This window comes from Osmia bicornis, chromosome 13 (assembly GCF_907164935.1).
Source record: "Osmia bicornis bicornis chromosome 13, iOsmBic2.1, whole genome shotgun sequence".
Classification (NCBI taxonomy): domain Eukaryota; kingdom Metazoa; phylum Arthropoda; class Insecta; order Hymenoptera; family Megachilidae; genus Osmia; species Osmia bicornis.
In genome coordinates, this window is record NC_060228.1 from 9,546,525 (window position 1) to 9,567,800 (window position 21,276).

General features: G+C 30.7%; 3 protein-coding genes across 7 annotated transcripts; 2 read left to right on the top strand and 1 right to left on the bottom strand.

The window, feature by feature from the left end:
* The first annotated feature begins 8 nt into the window (after window positions 1–8).
* LOC114879486 (protein kinase 4-like) lies at window positions 9–8,073 on the top strand. Of its 4 annotated transcripts, none has more exons than XM_029194446.2 (15): window positions 9–92; window positions 629–807; window positions 876–1,080; window positions 1,168–1,364; window positions 1,445–1,688; window positions 1,756–1,912; window positions 1,987–2,218; window positions 2,469–3,285; window positions 3,363–4,150; window positions 4,228–4,406; window positions 4,489–4,959; window positions 5,047–5,222; window positions 5,305–5,552; window positions 5,647–5,910; window positions 5,985–8,073. In XM_029194446.2, exons 2-15 carry the CDS (start codon window positions 668–670, stop codon window positions 6,157–6,159), a joined length of 4,293 nt encoding a protein of 1,430 aa, XP_029050279.2. In that variant the 5' UTR covers window positions 9–92; window positions 629–667; the 3' UTR covers window positions 6,160–8,073. The 4 variants fall into 4 exon arrangements, with proteins under 4 accessions (XP_029050279.2, XP_029050278.2, XP_029050275.2 ...); XM_029194445.2 differs by lacking the exon at window positions 9–92 and adding an exon at window positions 158–244; XM_029194442.2 differs by lacking the exon at window positions 9–92 and adding an exon at window positions 193–281.
* LOC114879485 (ras GTPase-activating-like protein IQGAP1) lies at window positions 7,584–15,010 on the bottom strand. The gene is made up of 26 exons (XM_029194441.2): window positions 14,849–15,010; window positions 14,599–14,692; window positions 14,269–14,503; window positions 14,057–14,201; window positions 13,818–13,975; window positions 13,608–13,742; window positions 13,464–13,548; window positions 13,303–13,394; window positions 13,061–13,223; window positions 12,827–12,990; window positions 12,622–12,756; window positions 12,396–12,552; window positions 12,051–12,296; window positions 11,817–11,965; window positions 11,593–11,736; window positions 11,205–11,516; window positions 10,974–11,138; window positions 10,785–10,898; window positions 10,340–10,677; window positions 10,036–10,260; window positions 9,573–9,963; window positions 9,315–9,494; window positions 9,118–9,247; window positions 8,779–9,049; window positions 8,439–8,720; window positions 7,584–8,378 (listed from the first exon to the last, which is right to left on the bottom strand). Exons 1-26 carry the CDS (start codon window positions 14,886–14,888, stop codon window positions 8,018–8,020), a joined length of 4,911 nt encoding a protein of 1,636 aa, XP_029050274.2. The 5' UTR covers window positions 14,889–15,010; the 3' UTR covers window positions 7,584–8,017.
* On the top strand, window positions 8,285–19,725 carry LOC114879488 (kinesin-like protein Klp61F). Of its 2 annotated transcripts, XM_029194448.2 has the most exons (19): window positions 8,285–8,451; window positions 8,531–8,680; window positions 8,849–8,985; window positions 9,120–9,229; window positions 15,535–15,685; window positions 15,754–15,903; window positions 15,971–16,131; window positions 16,260–16,409; window positions 16,488–16,724; window positions 16,801–17,176; window positions 17,252–17,523; window positions 17,601–17,740; window positions 17,813–17,931; window positions 18,038–18,379; window positions 18,437–18,664; window positions 18,750–18,929; window positions 19,015–19,237; window positions 19,309–19,433; window positions 19,498–19,725. In XM_029194448.2, exons 4-19 carry the CDS (start codon window positions 9,222–9,224, stop codon window positions 19,552–19,554), a joined length of 2,919 nt encoding a protein of 972 aa, XP_029050281.1. In that variant the 5' UTR covers window positions 8,285–8,451; window positions 8,531–8,680; window positions 8,849–8,985; window positions 9,120–9,221; the 3' UTR covers window positions 19,555–19,725. The 2 variants fall into 2 exon arrangements, with proteins under 2 accessions (XP_029050281.1, XP_029050280.1); XM_029194447.2 differs by lacking the exons at window positions 8,285–8,451; window positions 8,531–8,680; window positions 8,849–8,985; window positions 9,120–9,229 and adding an exon at window positions 15,208–15,412 and having other exon boundaries at window positions 19,498–19,571.
* The last annotated feature ends 1,551 nt before the right edge of the window (window positions 19,726–21,276 follow it).

The following is a 21,276-nucleotide window of genomic DNA, read 5'->3' on the forward strand; positions in this document are numbered from 1 at the left end:
GGATTTGTGTGAAAACTACGTTAAGCACAGTGAATCTTCCTTCACATCGCTTTTCGATTCTTTCGTATAGGCTGATTGAATTAAAATTCGTGGTCAGTGAAACGTTACTCTTGCATCATTTGAAATATAAAAGACAGTGTGAAAAACCGTTGAACCCCGTAGCCGTTAAGTGAAAAACTAACCTAACCCAGACTGATAGCGTCATTATTGGAGTTATCAAGACTAGATTTATTCAAATTTAAAGGTCCGCCGCTGTTCAAAGAATATTATGCAAAATTTTGGTACGCGTGAAAGGTTAAGTGTTTCTTGAAAAAAAAAACATCGCTTACTTTTCATTCTGTTATTTAACAGCTTCAACATTTGTTTGTACATATTAACCGAATACATCTTGGAGTACTTGCGAATTTGACATCGGTTCGATCTTTATGTTTTCCTGGACATTGGAATAACTTATGGTTGTTAATGGAATACAGTATAGCATACTAAATGACAAGTCATTTAAATTGTAACATTTGCTTTCTTTCCAGTCTTTTCTTCTGTTAGATAGATTCATCTTAAAGTCACATATTACACAGTATAAAATGGTTCCATTAACTAAGTACTCATTGTTTGAAATTCGTTTTTCTAGAATATAAAATAGTTTAATTAAGAAAATATAGAGTTAAGAATGGATCCTGCAACAGTCATAGCTCTTTGTAAAGAAAATATTCAACCATTGCGTTATGGACGAAATGCTGTACAATTAGGAACTGCATTAAGAGCACAAGAAGATGCAGATGCTCAGCAATTACTTTTACAAGAGAAACAGTAGGTTGAAGATATTATAATGGGAGTTATAATAAATATTCATAAATAAACTTTGTATTTCATTTCAGGATGTACGAAGACGCGATAAAAAATTATGAAGGAGACGATCCTTTAGAAAGCTGGTATGATTATATACTATGGGTGGAACAGAGTTATCCAAAAAGTGGACACGAGCCACATATTGCTAAGCTTTTACAACAATGTTTAGCAACATTTGAAAAAGAGACCAAGTATCATCAAGATCGTAGATATATACGCCTTTGGATTAATTATGTAAAGAATGTTAAACAAATTTGTATATTCGAAATCTTTTATCACATGTAGTATAATACATGTACGCACGCACATATATTTTTACAGATAAATATGCAGAAAAATCCATTAGAGTTGTATCAACTTTTACACAACAATGGAATTGGGACTATGGTCGCAGATATGTATAGAGCATGGGCTTTTGAATTAGAACAAAGAGAAGATTACAAACGTGCAGATGAAGTTTATTTAATGGGTTTGTCTGCTTTGGCAGAACCACAAGATGAATTGGATTGTGCTCATAAGTATAAATCATAATATATGATCATATAAACAAATGATTATAATGATATGTATTTTATTTATTCATCTATTCTGTTTCTAGCAACTTTCAACTCGCAGTTGCTCGTAAAATGTTAGGACGAACAGACGATCGTAACGAAGTATCCTTACTCGAACAACGTCAAGCTTTCAGCTCTTTAAGAGCAATAAAAGCTGGGAAAAAAGTTAGTAACTTACGTACTGGACATCGAGTACGCGAACACTTTCCCGGTACCGTTCCACAAATTTCCGCGACGACGCATAATACTAGCAGAATGACGCAGAATGTCAAAATCCAGATATACGAGGTATAAGATTGTAAACAACGCATTATTAATTATGATATTGTATAAATACATTCAACTATTTCAATAGGATGATGTACCTAGCGCAATGAAGGGTTCCAGCATATTAGATCACGTTCCAGTAGAAGATATAGTACATAAAGAGAATACCATTAAACCTGGACCATGGAATAGTGGGAGCAAGCGATGTCCGTTAATTTCATCCGCTACAAAGTCAGCTTTTAAGGGTATTCATTTATTTCTAACAAATTATTATTTTTATATACGTAGTAAAAGTTCTTACACATTGTTTACATCATAGTTCATGAAGATCAAGTGGATGATTTTGACACAGATAAGTTAAGATTATTTTCAAATCACACATTCTTTTTCGATGGTAGCAAATATCCAGAGCACTTAACTGTACCTGTGTTTGTACCAGATCCTCCAAATCCAAATATTATATTAAGACCACATTATCCCAAAGAATTAGTTTATACTAATAATGTAGATCAAAGTATGGAGGAAATAAGAGCCCAACTGTACTTACAAAGGTAATGTACAGTGTAACGTGCATGGCAGGCTTCCCTAGAGAAAATGACAATGTAACATATTTTTTCCTTTCTTTATAAATTACTTTCAATATTAATATTTATGTAATATTTAATATAGTCAAAATGAAGGTTTTGAGAATTTCTGCTTCCTCTGCAACGCCATTTGCCTAGGGAAGCTTATCGTGTTCGATCATCTGAATATTATAAATTGTTCTAAATAATAACGACGGGGTAACGTTTTAAACTTTAGAGCACAAACTTTAAAAAAGAAGCATGATGTACAAGATATAAGAGAAGTTGAACAAGTTCAGCATAAAAGTTTTGAAACTGAACATCAGAGGCATGATATATTTTTACAAGAATTTCAAAGACAGAGATCTGAACAACAGGAATTAACAAAGGGGCAAAGAGAAATAGAACAGCAACGAAGAGAGGTCGAACCAATTGACATCGATAGACAAAGACTTGAAGCTAAACAACAAGAACTTCGAAGGCAACAGTTTGAAGCCGAAAATCAAGCTTTAGAGTCTCAGAGACGCGAGGCGGAACAAAGAGAATTAGAGAGACTAGAAGCTGAAAGAATCGAGGCTGAAAGAATCGAAGCGGAAAGGCTCGAAGCACAAAGAATGGAAGCAGAATTAAATTCACAGAGGAAGCTACAAGTCTCAAATTTTATGCATCAACATCATACATCATCCCTAACTACTGACCCTGAAGAACATTTGCTTGGACAAAGTATTACAGCTAATACGAAAGAGGCAATATCAGTGATACAAGACATGTGGCGCTCTCCCGATGCTGTACATACTACTCCTAATTTTCGTACTCCTATGACACCTAGAATCCCAGATTCGAAAACTAAATTATCGTTTGATATACATATGGACAGTTCAATGACTCAACACGCAATGTCGAGCAGTAAACATCATTCGGGATATAGTATTCAACCTTATAACGATCAAGAAAATCATGAGAATTATTCTGCTCACCAAAGTTACTCTAATCAAGAACACCAGACTTCCTATGGCAATCCTGGACTACATAACACCTACCAATATCAAATACAGGTATAATATAAAAGAATTGTGTAATTTTAACTTAAGAAATTATTCTACTAATTCTGATTAAATAATTTTGATTGCAGCAACATCATGAACAACAAATGCAACCTCATTCCCGACCGCATCATTCACAGCATCATCCGCAATTAATGCAAACGCATCAACAGGCTCATATGGTTCCGCATCATCATCATCATCATCCACAACAACAACAACAACAACAACAACAACAACAACAACAACAACAACATCATGCTATTTCTCACGCTTCACATTTGCATAGTCAGATTCATCATCAGTCTCATCCCCAGCAACATCAGTCGTCACACAACCAGCATCTTCATCATCAACCGCATCAACACATGCAGCATTTGCAACATCCCGTTTATGGCAATATGATGCCAAATGACATTACTTATCAACAGTACCCTTCGCAACTGGAATCTACACTGTTACAACAGAATGTTGAACCTCAAAAACAACTTCATTATCCTCCATATAACGAACCGGATATCGAAACCGGCAAACCTTATAGAATGCCTCTCGAGTTACCATACATAAAATCGCCAGGAATGAATCGCAGAGACATAAAGTATCTTGAAAGCGCTGAGAACAAAGAAAATGCTATTGTCGTTGACTATAATGGACCAATGGAAGAAAATATGTCGTCAAAGCCAGCCGACGAAAACAATTTATACACTGATGAAAGTCTTGGTATAACTCCGTTAGTCGGGAACGATGATACTTGTTTCACGGAAGCATTTAATACACAATTGACTAGTTCTACACCTATGACTAATCATTTTAGACAATCTTACAAAGTATCAGAGGGAACTCCACAATATCCAAATCATTGCACTCCATCTCAGTCGTATGTTGTTTTTCAATAATACAATTAATAATTATTAGCCTGAATGTTTTATATTCATGTAAAATTTTATTTTATAGAAATTCAGAAGCTCCAAATGGTGAAACTGAAGACAAACTAAGCGTTATATTGGAATCAACTAGAGAATATATTTCTAGCAGTTCTAGTAGCAGTACCACTCATACAAGAAACACTGCATTAGCTTTTACATTAACGAAAGAAGATTTGGTTCCTATAAAAGAACAATCTATTAGTATAGGTAATTGATGAAATATATTAAAATTTATTTGTTTGATAACGCTTTGTAAAAAAAAAAAAAAAAATATCTTTCGTTTAATAAGGTGAAGAAGAAGAAGAAGAAGAAGAAGAAGAAGTAGAAGAAGATGAAGAAGAAGAAGAAGAAGAAGCGAAAAATGTTACGCTTTCTGCAAATCAACTTTACGAGCAGAAACTTCAAGCCCAAATTCAAGCTGTTCACGCTCAAAGTCCACGTACGGTGCAGCGTAACGTGGATCACATTACTTCTGAAATTAAGAAGAATTGCGATCTACGAAAATCAATTAATTTTAAACTTAACGAAATAGAACAACAAGAAAAAGTTGATTCTATGGATTGTGAAGAGCATCATGAACCAATGGAAGAAGCAGAAGAAGAAATTTTTGAATTTCCTTCAGGGGACATAAATCCTTTCGATAAAAATTTAATAGCTGGTCTCTTAAAGAAAATTAAATTTCCCCAACCGCATCATGCAGAGGGATATGTGAGATTAAATACTAATTTAAATAAGTTTGTGCCTTCTATGATTACGCTTGGTAAGTGTAGTATCAATGAAGACAAATATTGTAGATGTTATGTTAATTATTTTATATACTACTTATTACTTTTACTTACGTGTCTAGGTACTGATGCATACGATTTGGAAAAGTGCCTTGGAAAGGGAATGTATGGTACAGTATTCAAAGCGGTAAATCTACAAACAGGTCAAACGGTAGCTCTTAAAACGCAAAGACCTGCTTGGGTTTGGGAATTTTATATAACTAGAGAAATAAAGCATCGTTTGATTAATCCACATATGGTAGAGCATAAATTTATTATATTATTCAATAAAGTATTATCTATTCTATATAATCTTTGATATATTAACACATTATTTTCAGTTACGTGGATTTATGGACGTATCAGTGGCATATGTTGCTAATAATTGTAGTGTACTAGTTTCAGAGTATTCAAAGTTCGGAACATTATTAGCGGTAACAAACCAAATAAAGATTGCTACAGGTAAACCGTTGATAGAGAATTTAGCTATATTCTTCACGATTGAAATGTTGCAAATTGTGGAATATTTACATAAATGCCAAATAATTCATGGAGACATTAAACCAGACAATTTTCTTTTAATGCGTTTGTATGTGTTCAATATTTCTTGTACATTGTTACCAAGTCAAATTAATATTTCGATCGTATTGTATTTCTATATGTATAAATTTGATCATTTATAGGCCTACTGAAGATGTAAGGCCGACAATACAGTTGATAGATTTTGGGTGCAGTATAGACATGAGACTTTTACCAGAAAAGACAACATTTACACAGGTTATAAAGACAGAAGATTTTACGTGTATCGAAATGCAAACTGGAAAACCATGGACGTATCAAACTGATTTGTATTGTTTAGCTGCAACAAGCCATTGTTTGTTGTTTGGTAATTATATGAGAGTTTCGCATATGGGCGATCGTTGGTTCATCACATCGAAAATACCAAGGTATTTACATGCGAATAAAACTGTTTATAGTACTAACTATCGTCATTTATATGAATATTATTGAAAAAACGTAGGTATGCCAGGAGAGCTGCATGGGAGCAGTACTTTACAGAATTATTAAATATTGAATCTTGCGATAAAATGCCAGATTTATCAAAATTGCGCAACATGATGGAAGAAGCATTAGCGCAAATGACGGATTCGCAACAGAAATTTAGAAATTTTGTTAATATTTTAAACAAACGATAACACTTGCTGAATATACTGTACGAAATATTGTGTCCCTACGTGTGCACATATTTAGTATAGAACCAACATTTATTAAAAAAAATTAATGTTATTATGCTATTTATTATAAAAAATTAATATTATGGTGATATATATATATATACTATATGGTTAATAATACACGAAATGCACTTTACACGGCCTGCTTCGTGGAGGCTTTAAGGAACTGTAATGCTTGCACATAATCAATTACATTAGAAATACTAAATACTTGATTCACTGAAAACAAGAAAAAACAACAACAACAACAACAACAACAACAACAAAAAGAAAAGAATGAAATATGAAAACTATTAGTATTATTACTGACATTTTGTGCCCCATAAGTTATAAAAATGTCTTTCAAGATACCTCGTGACACAGTACCTGGATGTTAGCATCTGTCACGTAAATTATGTAAAGGCAGATTTGTATAATAAAGTTGAGTAAAAATAAAACTTAGAGAAAACGAATATGTAAAAACAAACAAAAAAAAAAGGAAAAAAAAAATTAATATTTATAATACAATGCGAGTTGTTTATCTACAATGTTTTTTGTAATTACAAACAGAAAAATTTATGTACCAACGTATTATTGCGTATGTACATCCATATAAGCTTGCATACTTTATCTAAAATAATATGTATGTAGTGTTTATATCGTATATATAAAATAAAATACAATAAGTTTTTGTTCTATAAATTAAGAATTTCTTACTTGCACTGATCGTATTTAAACAGTTCAATTGTATGTTCAGTAAAAAAAAAGGAAGTTGACGTTTATTATATGTTAGTTCAATCATGATTATAATTATTAACAGACTATGATGACAAGCTAATGAATAACGAATTAATTGTAATTTCTTTTAATCAATCTTTTTATTTTAAATGTGCAGGCTGATTCGCCAATATCCACTAAACAGGCCCTTATGTAGTATATTCTACAAAATAGAATTTATTGAATTAAATATACACACGATAGAAATTTCGGGTTTGTGTTCAAATAATTCGACTTTAGATTTTATAAAGTGCACAAAAACACTGGGTTATCCAATATTTAAAGAATAATATAAAATATGTATATAGGAACATATAAATAATAATGGATAGCCTATTGTATCTGTTAAAAAATTTCTGAGAATATGCCTTACCTTATTTTAACGGTATACAATATAATACAAACAACTATATTCAAATTATCCCTTATTGAAAAAGAAAAAATAAAGAATAGCACACAGCTGAAGTTAAGTTTAGTTGTAAAAATAAACCAAGGAAAAGAGTATTCCCTCGACAGTAGTATTTACTACCATTAGTTTACTTATTTTTATAAAAGTTAAAAATAAAAAAAAAAAAATAAAAAGAAACAAATACACTTCTCTTAAAACATTTATAATTTAAAAGCAAGTATTCTAATAAAATCTTTTATATATTATCATTAAATATAACTGACATACGATATTAACGATAAAGGTAATTAAATCAGTGTAGGCTGGTTTTACCTTTTATACATATAATCTTATCATTCACGAGGTTTCTGTAAAATTTATATATTTCGCTGCATTGTTACCTCATATTGATCAATTATTATAATACATACATATATACATACCAACGAATCTTGTACTAAAAATTTCAGTTTATATAGGTGCAATTATTTACAAAATTGATGTTACTAAAAATTATTATACGAAAATTATAAACACGAATTCTGAATCTTCGTAGGCTATACAAAATTAAAAACGCGACGTATTTTTGTTTAAAAATTCATTAAAAATTATAATAAAACATTGCACAAGTGCATAATTGTCATACTAATAAACAACACATTTCATTCTTTTCTTTCAAGTCTTACCATAAAATTTTCGATTCAATAAATACAACAACAAGTTCACGTTAACTTTTGCTTTACCAAACATGTCCATAATCGGTGCACCTTCAAACTGTAGTTCAAGTAACTTTTGTATATCAATATCAACCTTTTCCATTTCAACCCCCATGAATTTACAACGTACATTAAAAAGTCCGGTGTGTTCTGTTGGACTGATTTCGAAAATGACATTTTTAAACTGTGATTGTGGAAGTCCATCCACTTCTAACAATATCCCTTTTTCTTGTAACTTTGCCGCGGAATATTTCAGTGTCATTTTAGACCGCAACTTACCATGATTGTTCTTCTGAATGGCTTTAAATGCTCGCAATGATCTATAAACAATATGTATCTGTTCAAAGTATGAAATACGAAATTGTAAACTTTATACATACCCCTTTCCTGTATGTAAGTTTTCCAAGCAACGTTGTATATACTCATTATAATATTCTACCTGTTCTTGATAATATTTGCATTTTTCTTCTAGTCTTTGTTTAGTTACACGTAAAGTTTGTAATTCCTTATTTCGAATGATTCGATACTTTCCTTTATTACAAAGATCTTTAGCCACTGCTGTTATGATATTCTGATATCCATCTGATTGACTCACCCATCCGCCAAGTTCAAGTTTATTAAGGTAAGCGCGAAGTTGAAGTTTACAATCATTTAAAGACGAACTGAAAATAAATGTTTCTTTTATTCTTTATTTACGAGAGCTGCTTTAATATACAATACCTCTTGTGAATGATATTTAAAGCAGGCGATATGCTAGAACATTTCACAGTATAGAGTTTTTCTTGCACAGGAGAACAACTTGTTTCCAAAGCCTCTACTAATGTTTGCCCTTTCAAAAATTGAAGTACAGAAACCAACAACTCTTTAGTCTTTATAAAAAGTTTGTTTAAACTGGCATCTTCATCTTCTTGTACTTGAAACTTGTTAGTAAGTACCAGACACACTTCCGTTTTTCCAAACCGTATTAAATTTGCTTCGCACATCGTATCAGCTAATGAATAATTATAATATAATATATGCAAAAGTTTAAATGCGCTAATATAATTTATCATTCCTTACAGATTCCTAGTAGAGATGCAACGGTGGGTGCAGGACTTAAATCATCTAATAAATCATGCAAGGGATCCATTGGATCTGGCGCTATTTGATCTTGGTATTCTAGCATGAGACAGTGAGTATCACAGATTTCCTGTGATTTGTTAAAAAATCTTTCATTAACATTCGATTATTTAAATAATTTTTAATCAATCACTTACTTGTAACGAAATGTAAATCTCTGGCTTGTGAATAAGCGTGGCTTCGGTGTATTCGTGGATGCAAAAGTGTTCTTCTAAATCTTCAATTTGACAACAGTAACGAAAGAATTTCTTAAATTTTTCGTGATATTCAATTATAAACGGATTTAAGCAGACTAAATGTGTAGCTTCCTCTCCAAACTAAAACAGTTTATATGCGTATAGAAAAATGAATGAATCGGACTTAGTTTATAGTACAACTGTTATCAAAATAATCACCCCCTTTTTGGAAGCAGCAAATTGTAGTATTTTTGCAATGCTAGCTAAATTTCTTCGTTGATCGTTTGACAATGATCTATCGATCGGTAACGTTATTATGTCAAAAGCATCTGGAGCTACTATAGCTGCATTGATAAAATGATAATAAATCAAATTTCCGATTACTTTGAGAATATCTTTTTCTGGAGCATTTGGGAATTTTTCAGTCAAAGAATCGTTTAAAATTTTTGCCATATATAACATTCCATAGGGTATTAAATCTCGGGATTCTGTTATTTTATTTAAGAACTCTAAAACAGTACTTTGCAACAATTGTATCCCTCTATTCAATCTAATTCGTACTTGTTCATAATTTAAAGCTTGTTGTTGCGTTACCGTATATGGAAGAGTTCTATAAAGGAAAAAAAGAAAAAGAAAAAAAAAATTACAATATGAACAGAAATGTTAATACTTCAAAACTTACGATGTCTCTCCAGTCTCCATTTCTAATTGATTTCTCCAGCACTTATAAATATCAACGGGATTTGTTTCTATACTTAATGTTCGATCGGCTAAAATTTTTTCAATAGTTGGCCCAACAATTTGTCTTAAAGCTCTCTGGCCATGTAATTGCCGCGCATAATTCACTACCATTTTTAAGACAAGTGGATTTCCAGTTACAACTTCAGATGGTTTTTGAAATTTACACCTGTACAATCATCACGATTTTCTATGTTCAATTTATTATTGTTCTTTTTCATTATTTTCGTAAACAATTATAGCCATACCTGATTTCTTCTTGTAATGCACTACCAAAGAGTTTCAATAATAAATATTCCTCTCTTATATTTGATCCAAAATTATACAATGTTAAAATCACATTTTGAAGAAATTTATTCGTTTTACTTTGTGGCAAAAGGAACAAAAGCTTTGACAAATACGTCGGATTAGTTTGCAACGCATAAAATAAATGTTGATATCCCTCTAACGTTTTCCGACCTTCTTTCGTTAAAGACTTTAAACCCTTATGTGAAATAGCGCTATCTGATAAAGCGTTTTTTTGATCTCTGTTTGAATTCTTCTGTTTTGCAAGTGTGTCCAAACTCTTTCCATGCGCTACAACATCCTACAAATATTTTTATTTTCTTCAGCATAATATTTTTAACAAATTGAGAACCTAAATAATATATATATATATGTATATATATATATATTTTTTTTTATAAACAATACTTGTAGCGTGATCCTATTTTGTATAAGTAAACCAATTTTTATGTCCATACTATCCAGTTGCTGTGACAGAGTTTGATTATGACGTATGCTTTGTACTACTTCATGTTTCAATTGCTGCGATAACAAATCAATTTTTTGTAAAATTTAGACAATGGTAATTTCATTGAAAAAAATTTAAAATTTTCATACTTGTAGCTGTAAATCTTTATCATAATCTTCTGCATTAAAATTTAAAAGTGCAGAAAAATGTCGTACAACAGGAAATGGTGGTTTTTCAGTATACAGCAATGAGTGAAACGCACGTCTTTCGGCACGACCACGCCACAAAGCTTGTATTTTCATTATTTTTTCCTCCTAAAAAAATGTGAGAAACATGATACATTATGTATTGATCATAAATAAATACTAGATTTTACGTACATGTTGTCTATAGTAATCTAATATGTTGGTATATTTGTTTCGAACTTTTAAATATGTACTTTGAAATTTTTCACTATTACAATTTCTTTTTTTTTCTCCTATTAATTTGGCATATCGTTTACGCTGTACTATACTACGCCACCAGGCTTGTATTTGAATAATTTTATCTGCATTGTCATAGAAATATGCGAATCTGTCGGAAATTCTTTTTCGTAATAAATATCCTCGTATACAAGCTTGTAATCGAACTATCCTTTTACTGATTTTATGTTCTTCCAGTTCACTAGTAGTAGTAGTTTTCTTTACTATTCCCTGAAACCAATTATATACGATTATGCTTAAGGGTTTTTCCAACATAATTATTCTACTTTCCTTAGTTATAAAATACCTTGATATCTTCCATGTTGATATAATATGTTTCCGATATGGTTTTTGGACAGTCCCAGGTATAATTATACTTTTGTAAATCTAAATACGATTCATTGCCTTTAGGAGTAATATAACGAACAAATGCACCCTCGTATTTTTCATTCTAGAATACAATAACCAAACACAAGTCATTGAATTAGATCAAATATTCTTACTAATCTACAATGTGTCACAAAATTGTACCTTCATCTTTTGTAAGTTATAGAGGCTTTGAAAACACTCTGTTTTATATTTATCTGATATTTTAAAACCAAACGTTTGGAGGCAATCAATTGTAAATAACATGTCATTTCGTTGTAAACCTAAATTTACTTGGGATAAAAATGTACACACTGCAAACATATGAAATACAAAATATATTAAAAGAACAGTTCATATGCAAAATGAATAAGGCATATGTATACATATGTGCCGTACCATTCTGAACATTTTCAGCTTCCGCAGCAACGATTTTTGTTATTGCTTCTACATCCTCCAACCATAATTCAGAACCATCAAAGTGTTTTTCAGCAAGACACTTTTTAAACAATTTCAAATAAAGAGATGCATCTTCCGGTGAAGTAGGTTTCTGCAACTTTAAAGCGGTATCTTTTAAAGCAGTTATAATTCCTTTTCGATCGTTCTCCACAACAGCCAAATTTAATTGACGCAGTACTTGTATTACTATAAAAAAAGGGAGAAAAAAGAAATATTAATTGAACAATCTTAAAATATCACACGATAAAACATATATCGGAATGGCATATAATATCGATGACGTACCAACATCATCATTTTGACATTGTTCATTTACAACATCAATACACTCTTGGATATCAATGTATGTTAATAAAGGACATTCCTCGGATATTGCTTGCTTTTCACACCGAACTACTGCCAGTGCTCTGTAATACTTTACCTTATTCTCAGGATCCAATCCCTGAAATAATAATGAATGGAATTTATTATGAATGGAACACTTACTTATAACGCACACAATTGCACTTACAGAAACATGACAGTCCGGATTTTGTAATGCTTGATAAACTAAATCTGGATTTCCCGTGTCTACAGCTTTACTGATCTCTGCGATCATTGACAATACACGTATACTCACTACAATATCACTATACGAAAGGTCGTTCTGTTAAAAACATGGTTTATATTAATAGCAATTAGTAGAAAGATCGTAATCGTCTATTTCCCATTTTTACCTGAGATTCCATACGATCAATTTTCATTTCTTCATAATATAGCGGTATCGCAAAATCATCAATTTGTTTGATTAACCCAAGCTTCGGATTTTTTAATGCGTCAGAAAAATCCTTTTTCAAACTATTTTGTAACATTGAATTTACTAGTTTAACACCTTCTTCGCCTGCTTACAAAGTAATAAAAATATTTGATTATTATATTCAGTTGTACGGTGTTTACTTTAAGGTACTAACGTTTCCGAGATTTAAGTGCTGTTTCATTTGCTTTATCAATTCCTTTTTGAAGTAACTGCTTCCAATGATGATTGCTTTCTGAATATGTATTATTCCATTCAGAACTTTCTAATAACTGCATCAATTGTTCTTTGTATAATTCCGCATTTTCACGCGCAACATTCTAATAAACAAAATCATCCACATTAATTATAATGCTATAAAAAAGTATACGAATAAAACTAGCGATATAAAATGTATACTTTTAAATCCAAAGTTGATGTTTTCAATGCATCTACAAACCCATCGGTGCCTTCATGAATAGAATGAGTTATGTTTTCCACTGCACAGTGAACTAAAAACAATATACACAATTAAACAGAATGCAAAATTATAAAATAATTGTTATTCCTCGATAACTTACGATTAACATAATTAATATGTCCCTGAATTTCAGCCTGAGTTAATAATTCATCGTATATATCTGGCACATAGCTATCGTTAAGAGACTGAAAATTGTATCGATTAATAATAAGTAAAAATGATCATAGAAAAAAAATTCCCTTACTCTATTAAGAGCAGCCTGTTGTTTAGAATCCTTTGCCTCTGACAATGTATCGCTATATTCCTTAATGTAGTAAGGATTAATATTATTTATTTGTACTACTTTGTTCTGAAGCGCAGTTAATATTTTATTATGATCCTTAAAACAAAATACTTGTTAATCATTCAAGTTGTTAATCATTCAAAATATTTTAGAAAGAAATAATAAATATACTTTATATGCAATGGCCTGGTTAATCGCTATTACCGCAGCATGAAGCGTAGCTGCATCAATCTCCATACTATTTGCCAATAGTCCACCAATTTTCTGAAATGAAGGCATCTGAATCCCATACTTGTTCAATTCTTTACTAACAGCATTGATTTCTTCATCTGAAAGAAATAAAGTTCATCAAGGCATAATAATTAACTACACGTATGTTTCTTCTTAATAATATATTATCGCATAGATACCAGTGAAGTTCACTTTTCCGTACAAATCTTGAATCTGTGGAGCTTTACCAAGTTTAAATAAATGAGTACTAAGAGCATGAATACAATATATAACACGTGGCATATTCTTCTTATCATAAATATCTGTAGTTTCTGGTTGAAAGGTCTGATAAAAGAGATTTCTTTAAACTAATATAAGCTACTTCATATGAGATTTACTTCATAATACATACCAATGGTAACTGCATAGATTTTAATGATTTCAGAAAATGATTAATATTGTCTGTATGACGAAACTGTAAACCAACTGCTGCATAACGCTTCTGTTCAGAATCATAGATTTTATTAAGGGGCAAAGATTCAGGTGCCATAAAATGAGCAAGTTTTGCCAGATACACCCCATTCCTCAAGTTCTCTTCTAATTCAGTTGTAGGTGGAAGTATTTCTCTAAGGCATGCTTCCATCCATCTAAAAACAGTTAAGAACTGTAAGAATTTATAAAAAAAAAAAAAAAGGCACCGATCAATTATTAAAAAAAAAAGATTACTCAAAAAGAAGATTACTTTTTAGCTTCTTCTAAGTGACAGAGGTACTCATAAGCAAGAGTCTTTTGACGTTGCTCATCCATTTCTTCTGCTGATTTACGGACATCAATTCCTAGAAAACTTACTTTTGTAAGCTATAATTTAAGGTAATATGTGCAATACTGTAAAGCACTGAATATCATACATTCATACAAAATGATTTACTTTAATACCTACCTTATAAGATATAACATCAAAATTAAATATTTGTACCAATCGTTGTTCTTACCTTTCTCTTGACTAACTAATTTCTCGTCGATATCATTCATATTAAAAGGGTACCAAATATAATTAATAAAAGAAAAAGTGACAGTGGCACACGATAATGCAGCAATACGTTAAATTCAAACATTTCAAATTTATAAAAGCAATGCAGTGACTACGGATATAAAAAGACTGGAAATGCCTTTGTTTCCGAATGGTCATGACTTTAAGGGATCCCAGACACCCCAAGATGAGATTAGGGTCTGTATGCAAAGAGCACAGCCTAGCCGGCATGATAATCGTGTCTGCTTTCATAATGTGATGTAAGAGACCTCTATAAGGGTTTAGGTGAACCGCAACATTTAAATTCTTCAACGGTTAGCATTGTAAGGGGAAGTGTTTGTATGGATTTATGTATGTATGTACACAATATAAAAAGGACTGCATTTTTATGTGAAAAACAAATGTATGATCAGAGAAATTAAAATCGGTTAAACTGTCGAGAATATTTCATTTATGAGAAAATGAACGACACACGTAATTCAAAGAAAGAGAAGAAGCAACATATACAAGTTTACATTCGTGTGAGGTAACTTCATATATATATATATATATATATATACATAAGTACCATTAGATCAGTAGGAAGGTGTCATATTTTATTTATATTAAAATCTAATGCTATATTAATATTTTTCTGTTTCATGATAGACCAATAAATGATTCCGAAAGATTTGGAAAATCTACAACAGTAGTTGATGTTCCATCTAACAAAGAAATAATCGTACGTGACAGACCACCATACGATAAATATACAAAGAAATTCACTTTTGACAAAGTATTTGGACCAAATTCAAAACAAGTATGTATTTAAATTTAATTAAGAGTATTTTACAATCTTTCGATTATTGATAATATTTATACTTTCAGTTAGAAGTGTACAATGTGGTTGTTAATCCACTGGTGGAGGAAGTTTTGGCTGGATACAATTGCACAGTATTTGCTTACGGGCAAACTGGTACCGGAAAAACTTTTACTATGGAAGGAACAGACAATGATCCATCATTACATTGGCAACAAGTAAATTTACTTTTATATTCTTTATCTGGTTTTAACGGTATTAAAGAAAAAAATATGTAACATATAGGATACTCCTGCTGGAATCATACCACGTGCTTTAAGCCATTTATTTGATGAGCTACGCGTATTAGAGGTACAAGAATATTCTATAAGAGTCAGCTTCTTGGAGTTGTATAATGAAGAAATATTTGATTTATTATCCCCTAGCGACGAAGCTGCTAAAATAAGGTAACTATATGTTTTATCTGTATAGTGCAAATTGTTGTATCGATCGAAAGGTACATATATATATATATATATATATATATATATATATATATATATATATATATATATCTTTATATGAATTTTGACAGGATATACGAGGATCCAACAAAAAAAGGTTCAGTGATTGTACACGGTTTAGAGGAAATGTCCATACATAATAAAACTGAAGTATTTAAAATTCTTCAACGAGGATCAGAGAAGAGACAAACAGCAACTACATTGATGAATGCTCATTCCAGGTTTATATTCTAGACTAGATAATACTCTATTTATTCGAGGATTTAATATTGATATAATATTAAATTTATTCATTTTAGTCGTTCTCATACAATATTTTCCATTACCATTCACATAAGGGAATATACTTTAGAAGGTGAAGAGCTAGTAAAAACAGGGAAACTAAATTTAGTCGATTTAGCCGGTAGTGAAAATATTGGAAAGTCGGGTGCTGTTGATCGAAGAGCGAGAGAAGCAGGCAATATTAATCAGTCTCTGTTAACTCTAAGTCGTGTCATAACAGCTCTTGTAGAAAAAACTCCGCATGTACCATATCGGTAATACTTATACAAATCTAAATTTTTTAAAACTTTTAAAATTCTTTCAAATATCTTTTTCAAATATCTTGTATAGAGAATCAAAATTAACGCGGTTGCTCCAAGAATCTTTGGGTGGACGTACAAGAACTTCCATAATTGCAACAGTATCTCCTGCTAGTATTAATCTTGAAGAAACTCTATCAACATTGGATTATGCACACCGTGCGAAAAATATAACAAATCGACCTGAAGTTAATCAGAAATTCTCGACGAAAGCATTGCTTCAAGAATATATAGCAGAAATTGAAAAATTGAAAAAAGATTTAACGGCAACTCGTGAACGGAATGGAATTTATTTAAATGAAGATAGTTACAATCAAATGCAATTACTGATAGAATTTCAGAATAAAGAAGTAGAAAAAAAATTAGATTACATTAAAGCACTTGAAGAAGCTATGCATTATAAGGAGGTAATTATTTATATCAAAATTAGATTAATTAGATCAATGTTTGTCATAATAATAAAACGTTAATTGTTCTTTCAGCAATTATTTAACAAATTAAAGTCAAAAAACTCTGAACAAGCTTATGAGCTACAAAATACAACAAATCGATTAGAAAGTACAGTAAATGCGTTGATGATGACATCATCGCATTTGGCAGTATCAGAACAGGAGAAGGAAGAGCAAAAGCATCTTGTTGAAAAACATGCATCTACCGAAGATATTCTTTTGTCGCAAGTTCAAACGGTTTTAGATGTAGCTGACACAGCTACTTCAGATGTACATAAACTTCACGACAAAATTTATCGCAAAATGTAAATTATTTCATACAAAAGATAAATAATTTAAAATTATTCGTGGATATTTGAGTTAGTATTATGGTTTTTTTTAGGCAAGTTGGACAACAAAATATGTGTCTTGGGCAACAGTTTAAGAAATATATTAAAGGACGAATTATAAATATTCAAGCTGATATTTCAGAACATGCTGAGGATTTGATGAAATTCTGTACCTCTGTAAAGGAAAATATAGGTAATAATAAAAAGAGATATACAATAAAAATACCAAATTTTGCCATCAAGTACTTATTATTTCACTTTTTAGATGCGCAATCTGTTTTGTTTAGTGAAACTGTTGATAAATCAATTGAAACGATATCCGCAAATCTTGTTAATTGTGAGCAAAATATAACTGACGAATTAAAAAATAACATAAATGATTCTGTAAGTGATAAAATTAATATTATTTAATTTAATATATATATATAATAAATTTCGTAATAATAATTAAAATATATATACACACTGCGCGTGTGTATTATTTGTTCAGAATTTAAGGCATCAACAATGGCTTGAAGGCGAAATAAAAAATGTTACAACCATAACAGAAAAAGAATGTAGCATATCAAATTATCTGTTTAGTACCACAAAAAAAATTCATCAATTAATGGAAAATAAAATAGCTGAAAATTTTGAAATATTAAATACTGATATTTCTTATAAAGTTGACAGTTTAACAGAATCTACAAAGAAATTAATAACATCAATTTTTAATCATTCAAATGACAAGTGTGAACATTTAAGTAACACTACTCAGGAAGTGAAAGAAAGTATTGAAAATATTCGGCACAGTGAAAATACTCTTATGAAAAAACGCGCAAATTTTGCAAAGGTATGTTAATTTATATAATTAAAAAATTGCTGTATTTCTGAGATTTCATATTTACAGATAATGGAAGAATTACAACACTGTTTCAACGAGTTACAAAAGGAGGACGATGAAAATTACTCTTGGACGTGTGCTACATTAAATAACATTGATGAAACATGTAATACTGTAAATAACAAAGCTTCAAATGCTTGCCAAATAAATATAGAAGAAGGAAATCATTTACAAAATAAACTAAAAAATAATTTACAAATTATAAAACAAGAGGTTGCTGTAGAAACAGAAAAGGTAAAAGTTTTTCAAATTGTTGTTTGAAGACTACCAAAATGATCATTTTCTTATTTTTATTTTATAATTGTATTGTATCTCGTAGTCACGGACGTTGACGCAAAATACTATCGTACAAAGTAAAATGTTAATAGATCGATTCCAAGCAGATTTAAACAAAAATTGTGATACAATAACAAATTACAAAAATTGCGTGGAACGTAACATAAGAGAGATACAAGAAAAAATGAAAGAAGATACAAGCCTCGTTTTATCAGCAATTAATGTGATTATCAACATTATTTATTCTATTACTTTTTTTATCATACATACGTCATAGTTGTACGTATTTTAATTTATACAATTTCCAGGATGTGTATATGACAGTTTACGGTGCAAGTGATAAACATGCAAAATCCTTAAATGTATGTAAAACAGCTTTCATAAATTTATGTATGGAAGTGAGTCAGAAGCTCGAAAGTGAAAATTCGAATGCAGCAAACATGAATAGTAAAATTATTGCAGAAATGCAAACAATCCGCAATCAAGTTGACAAATTTTTCGTGGACGATCTATTCCGTGATGTTCCAACAGGTATGTTTCTACCTATTCTTCTTTTACATTAAACAATTGAACACTAATTTATTGTATTTCAATTAAATCAGGTTTTACTCCAGTAAGGAAAAGTTTTCAATATCCTAAAAAACTTATTAAAACATCTCCTCCCGAAAGAATTCTTAATAGATATAGAGAAGCACTTAAGGAAATTGATGATAATAGAGAACATGAAGTAAGTGTTTTATTATATAAATATGGTAAATTTCATGTAAAAATGTACATGTATCTTTTTCTAGTCAATTGTGGCATTGAATAATAACATGGAAATAAACAAGACTGTGAATGCAACCTGAGGAATTGATGATTTGAATAAAGAAATAATTATAATGTATGTATTATTTGGAAATCCAATATGTATGTATATGTAATTTTTAGTTGTATTTTATACAGCTTACGACAAAATAAAATTCAATGTATCATGGTGAATTGTAAACAATGATACTCTGAACAATTTTTTAATACAATATTTATCTGTTTTTTTAGTAAACTAATTATCACTTTTTATTGTATTAAACTATACGCTAAATCATATAAATGTTATTCATTCTCCAGTTATTACGTCGCTGAAAGCGGCATTTATATAATTTAAGGTGATGCAAGCGTCGAGGGTGAACTCCGAATTCCTCATCGGTAAGACAGGCCATGTTTGATCGAAAACAGAAACTGAAGAGAAACTGATTTAAGCGCCACCTGAATTATTGCATCCAACTAACGGCATGCAATATGTACTACGTTACCTTTCGCAAATACCTAAATGACACGTGTATGCTAATAAGTATGTATGTATAAGTACTTACTTACTTACATAATTAAACAATACTGACCATGCATTCATTATTATTCAAATTGTATTTGCAATATGGTATGTACATACACTTTAGAATCTTAAAGACATGGTTCCTGAAAAAAGCATTTTCGCAGCCAATTCGTTCGTATTATTTGCTGCATAATTAATAAATATATCATAGAAATAATGATACAGTTATTAATTAATTAGTCATGAAATAATAACGATTGTCCAGGTCTCGTCACGGGGAGGTTGTTGCGGGTGGAGAACCGCCCTATCTCATCCCATCCACCCTCCATTTATGCCAATTTTTATTTTTATTCAATACCGTCATATCCTCTTGATGCACATTTGCAAAACGTTTTTGATTGTTGTGCGAACGAACAACAAAAGGAGTATTATTTTTATTCACTACCTACCTATCTACATTTTTGGTTCTTATACATATAGCAAAATTTTTTAATTTTGATTTTGATTACAGATCTGTAATTAATAAATACAGTAGGATAATTGCATATTTGTCCTACATACTTATATTACTAAGAATACCTGTCTATACGAGCGCTCGTCATTAAGATATAATCATTCTACAAAACCATAAATGGCTGTACATAAATGAATACAATGAATTTGTTGATTTTGTCGTCGTCACCAGAATACTTCTTGAAACAAACTAAAAAGGATTAATTACCAAAATACGTCCTGAGATATTTCTCTGCAACAGAAACTTATTAATTGAATTCATATCAAGATAAAAAGTTTAATAGCTAGAAAGAAGGTGCATTAGTACACACAAAATTTCACAAAAATCAGAGTCATTGTTAATGACTCATTTCCAATGAAAAGAAGGAACATCAATTCAATTTCAGTACCAAAATAAAGAAAAAAAAAAAAAAAAGATTTAGAAAAATATATCGTCACTCAATAAGTGATTTGATTTAAAAGGATTGTTTTTCATTTTATAGTATTTAATATTCGTTCATTTGTTAACAAACAGTATACGATATTTTAATTGAAACAACTATCTGTTACTGCAATATACGTACATATGTATGTACATACAACCATGACTCTACTTGACTTTATTGCATTATATTATTCAATACACCTTTCAATGGAAATTTATTGTAAATGGGAAAACTGAAAAGAAAATCGCGAGTGGACTCTGCTTCCGTATGCGCAACGCTAAGCTGAAAAAAAGAGAAAACGCGAACTGTAACGCAACACT

Coding starts and splice junctions, on each gene's coding strand:
- LOC114879486 (XM_029194446.2), top strand. CDS start 668: ATGGATCCTGCAACAGTCATAGCTCTTTGTAAAGAAAATATTCAACCA. Junction 4,151..4,227: donor CATTGCACTCCATCTCAGTC/GTATGTTGTTTT, acceptor TTTATTTTATAG/AAATTCAGAAGCTCCAAATG. Junction 4,960..5,046: donor GCCTTCTATGATTACGCTTG/GTAAGTGTAGTA, acceptor TTACGTGTCTAG/GTACTGATGCATACGATTTG.
- LOC114879485 (XM_029194441.2), bottom strand. CDS start 14,888: ATGAATGATATCGACGAGAAATTAGTTAGTCAAGAGAAAG. Junction 11,517..11,592: donor TCAACATGGAAGATATCAAG/GTATTTTATAAC, acceptor AATTGGTTTCAG/GGAATAGTAAAGAAAACTAC. Junction 8,721..8,778: donor TTAAATATCATTCACAAGAG/GTATTGTATATT, acceptor ATTTATTTTCAG/TTCGTCTTTAAATGATTGTA.
- LOC114879488 (XM_029194447.2), top strand. CDS start 15,348: ATGAACGACACACGTAATTCAAAGAAAGAGAAGAAGCAACATATACAA. Junction 16,725..16,800: donor ACTCCGCATGTACCATATCG/GTAATACTTATA, acceptor TATCTTGTATAG/AGAATCAAAATTAACGCGGT. Junction 17,177..17,251: donor AAGCTATGCATTATAAGGAG/GTAATTATTTAT, acceptor TTGTTCTTTCAG/CAATTATTTAACAAATTAAA.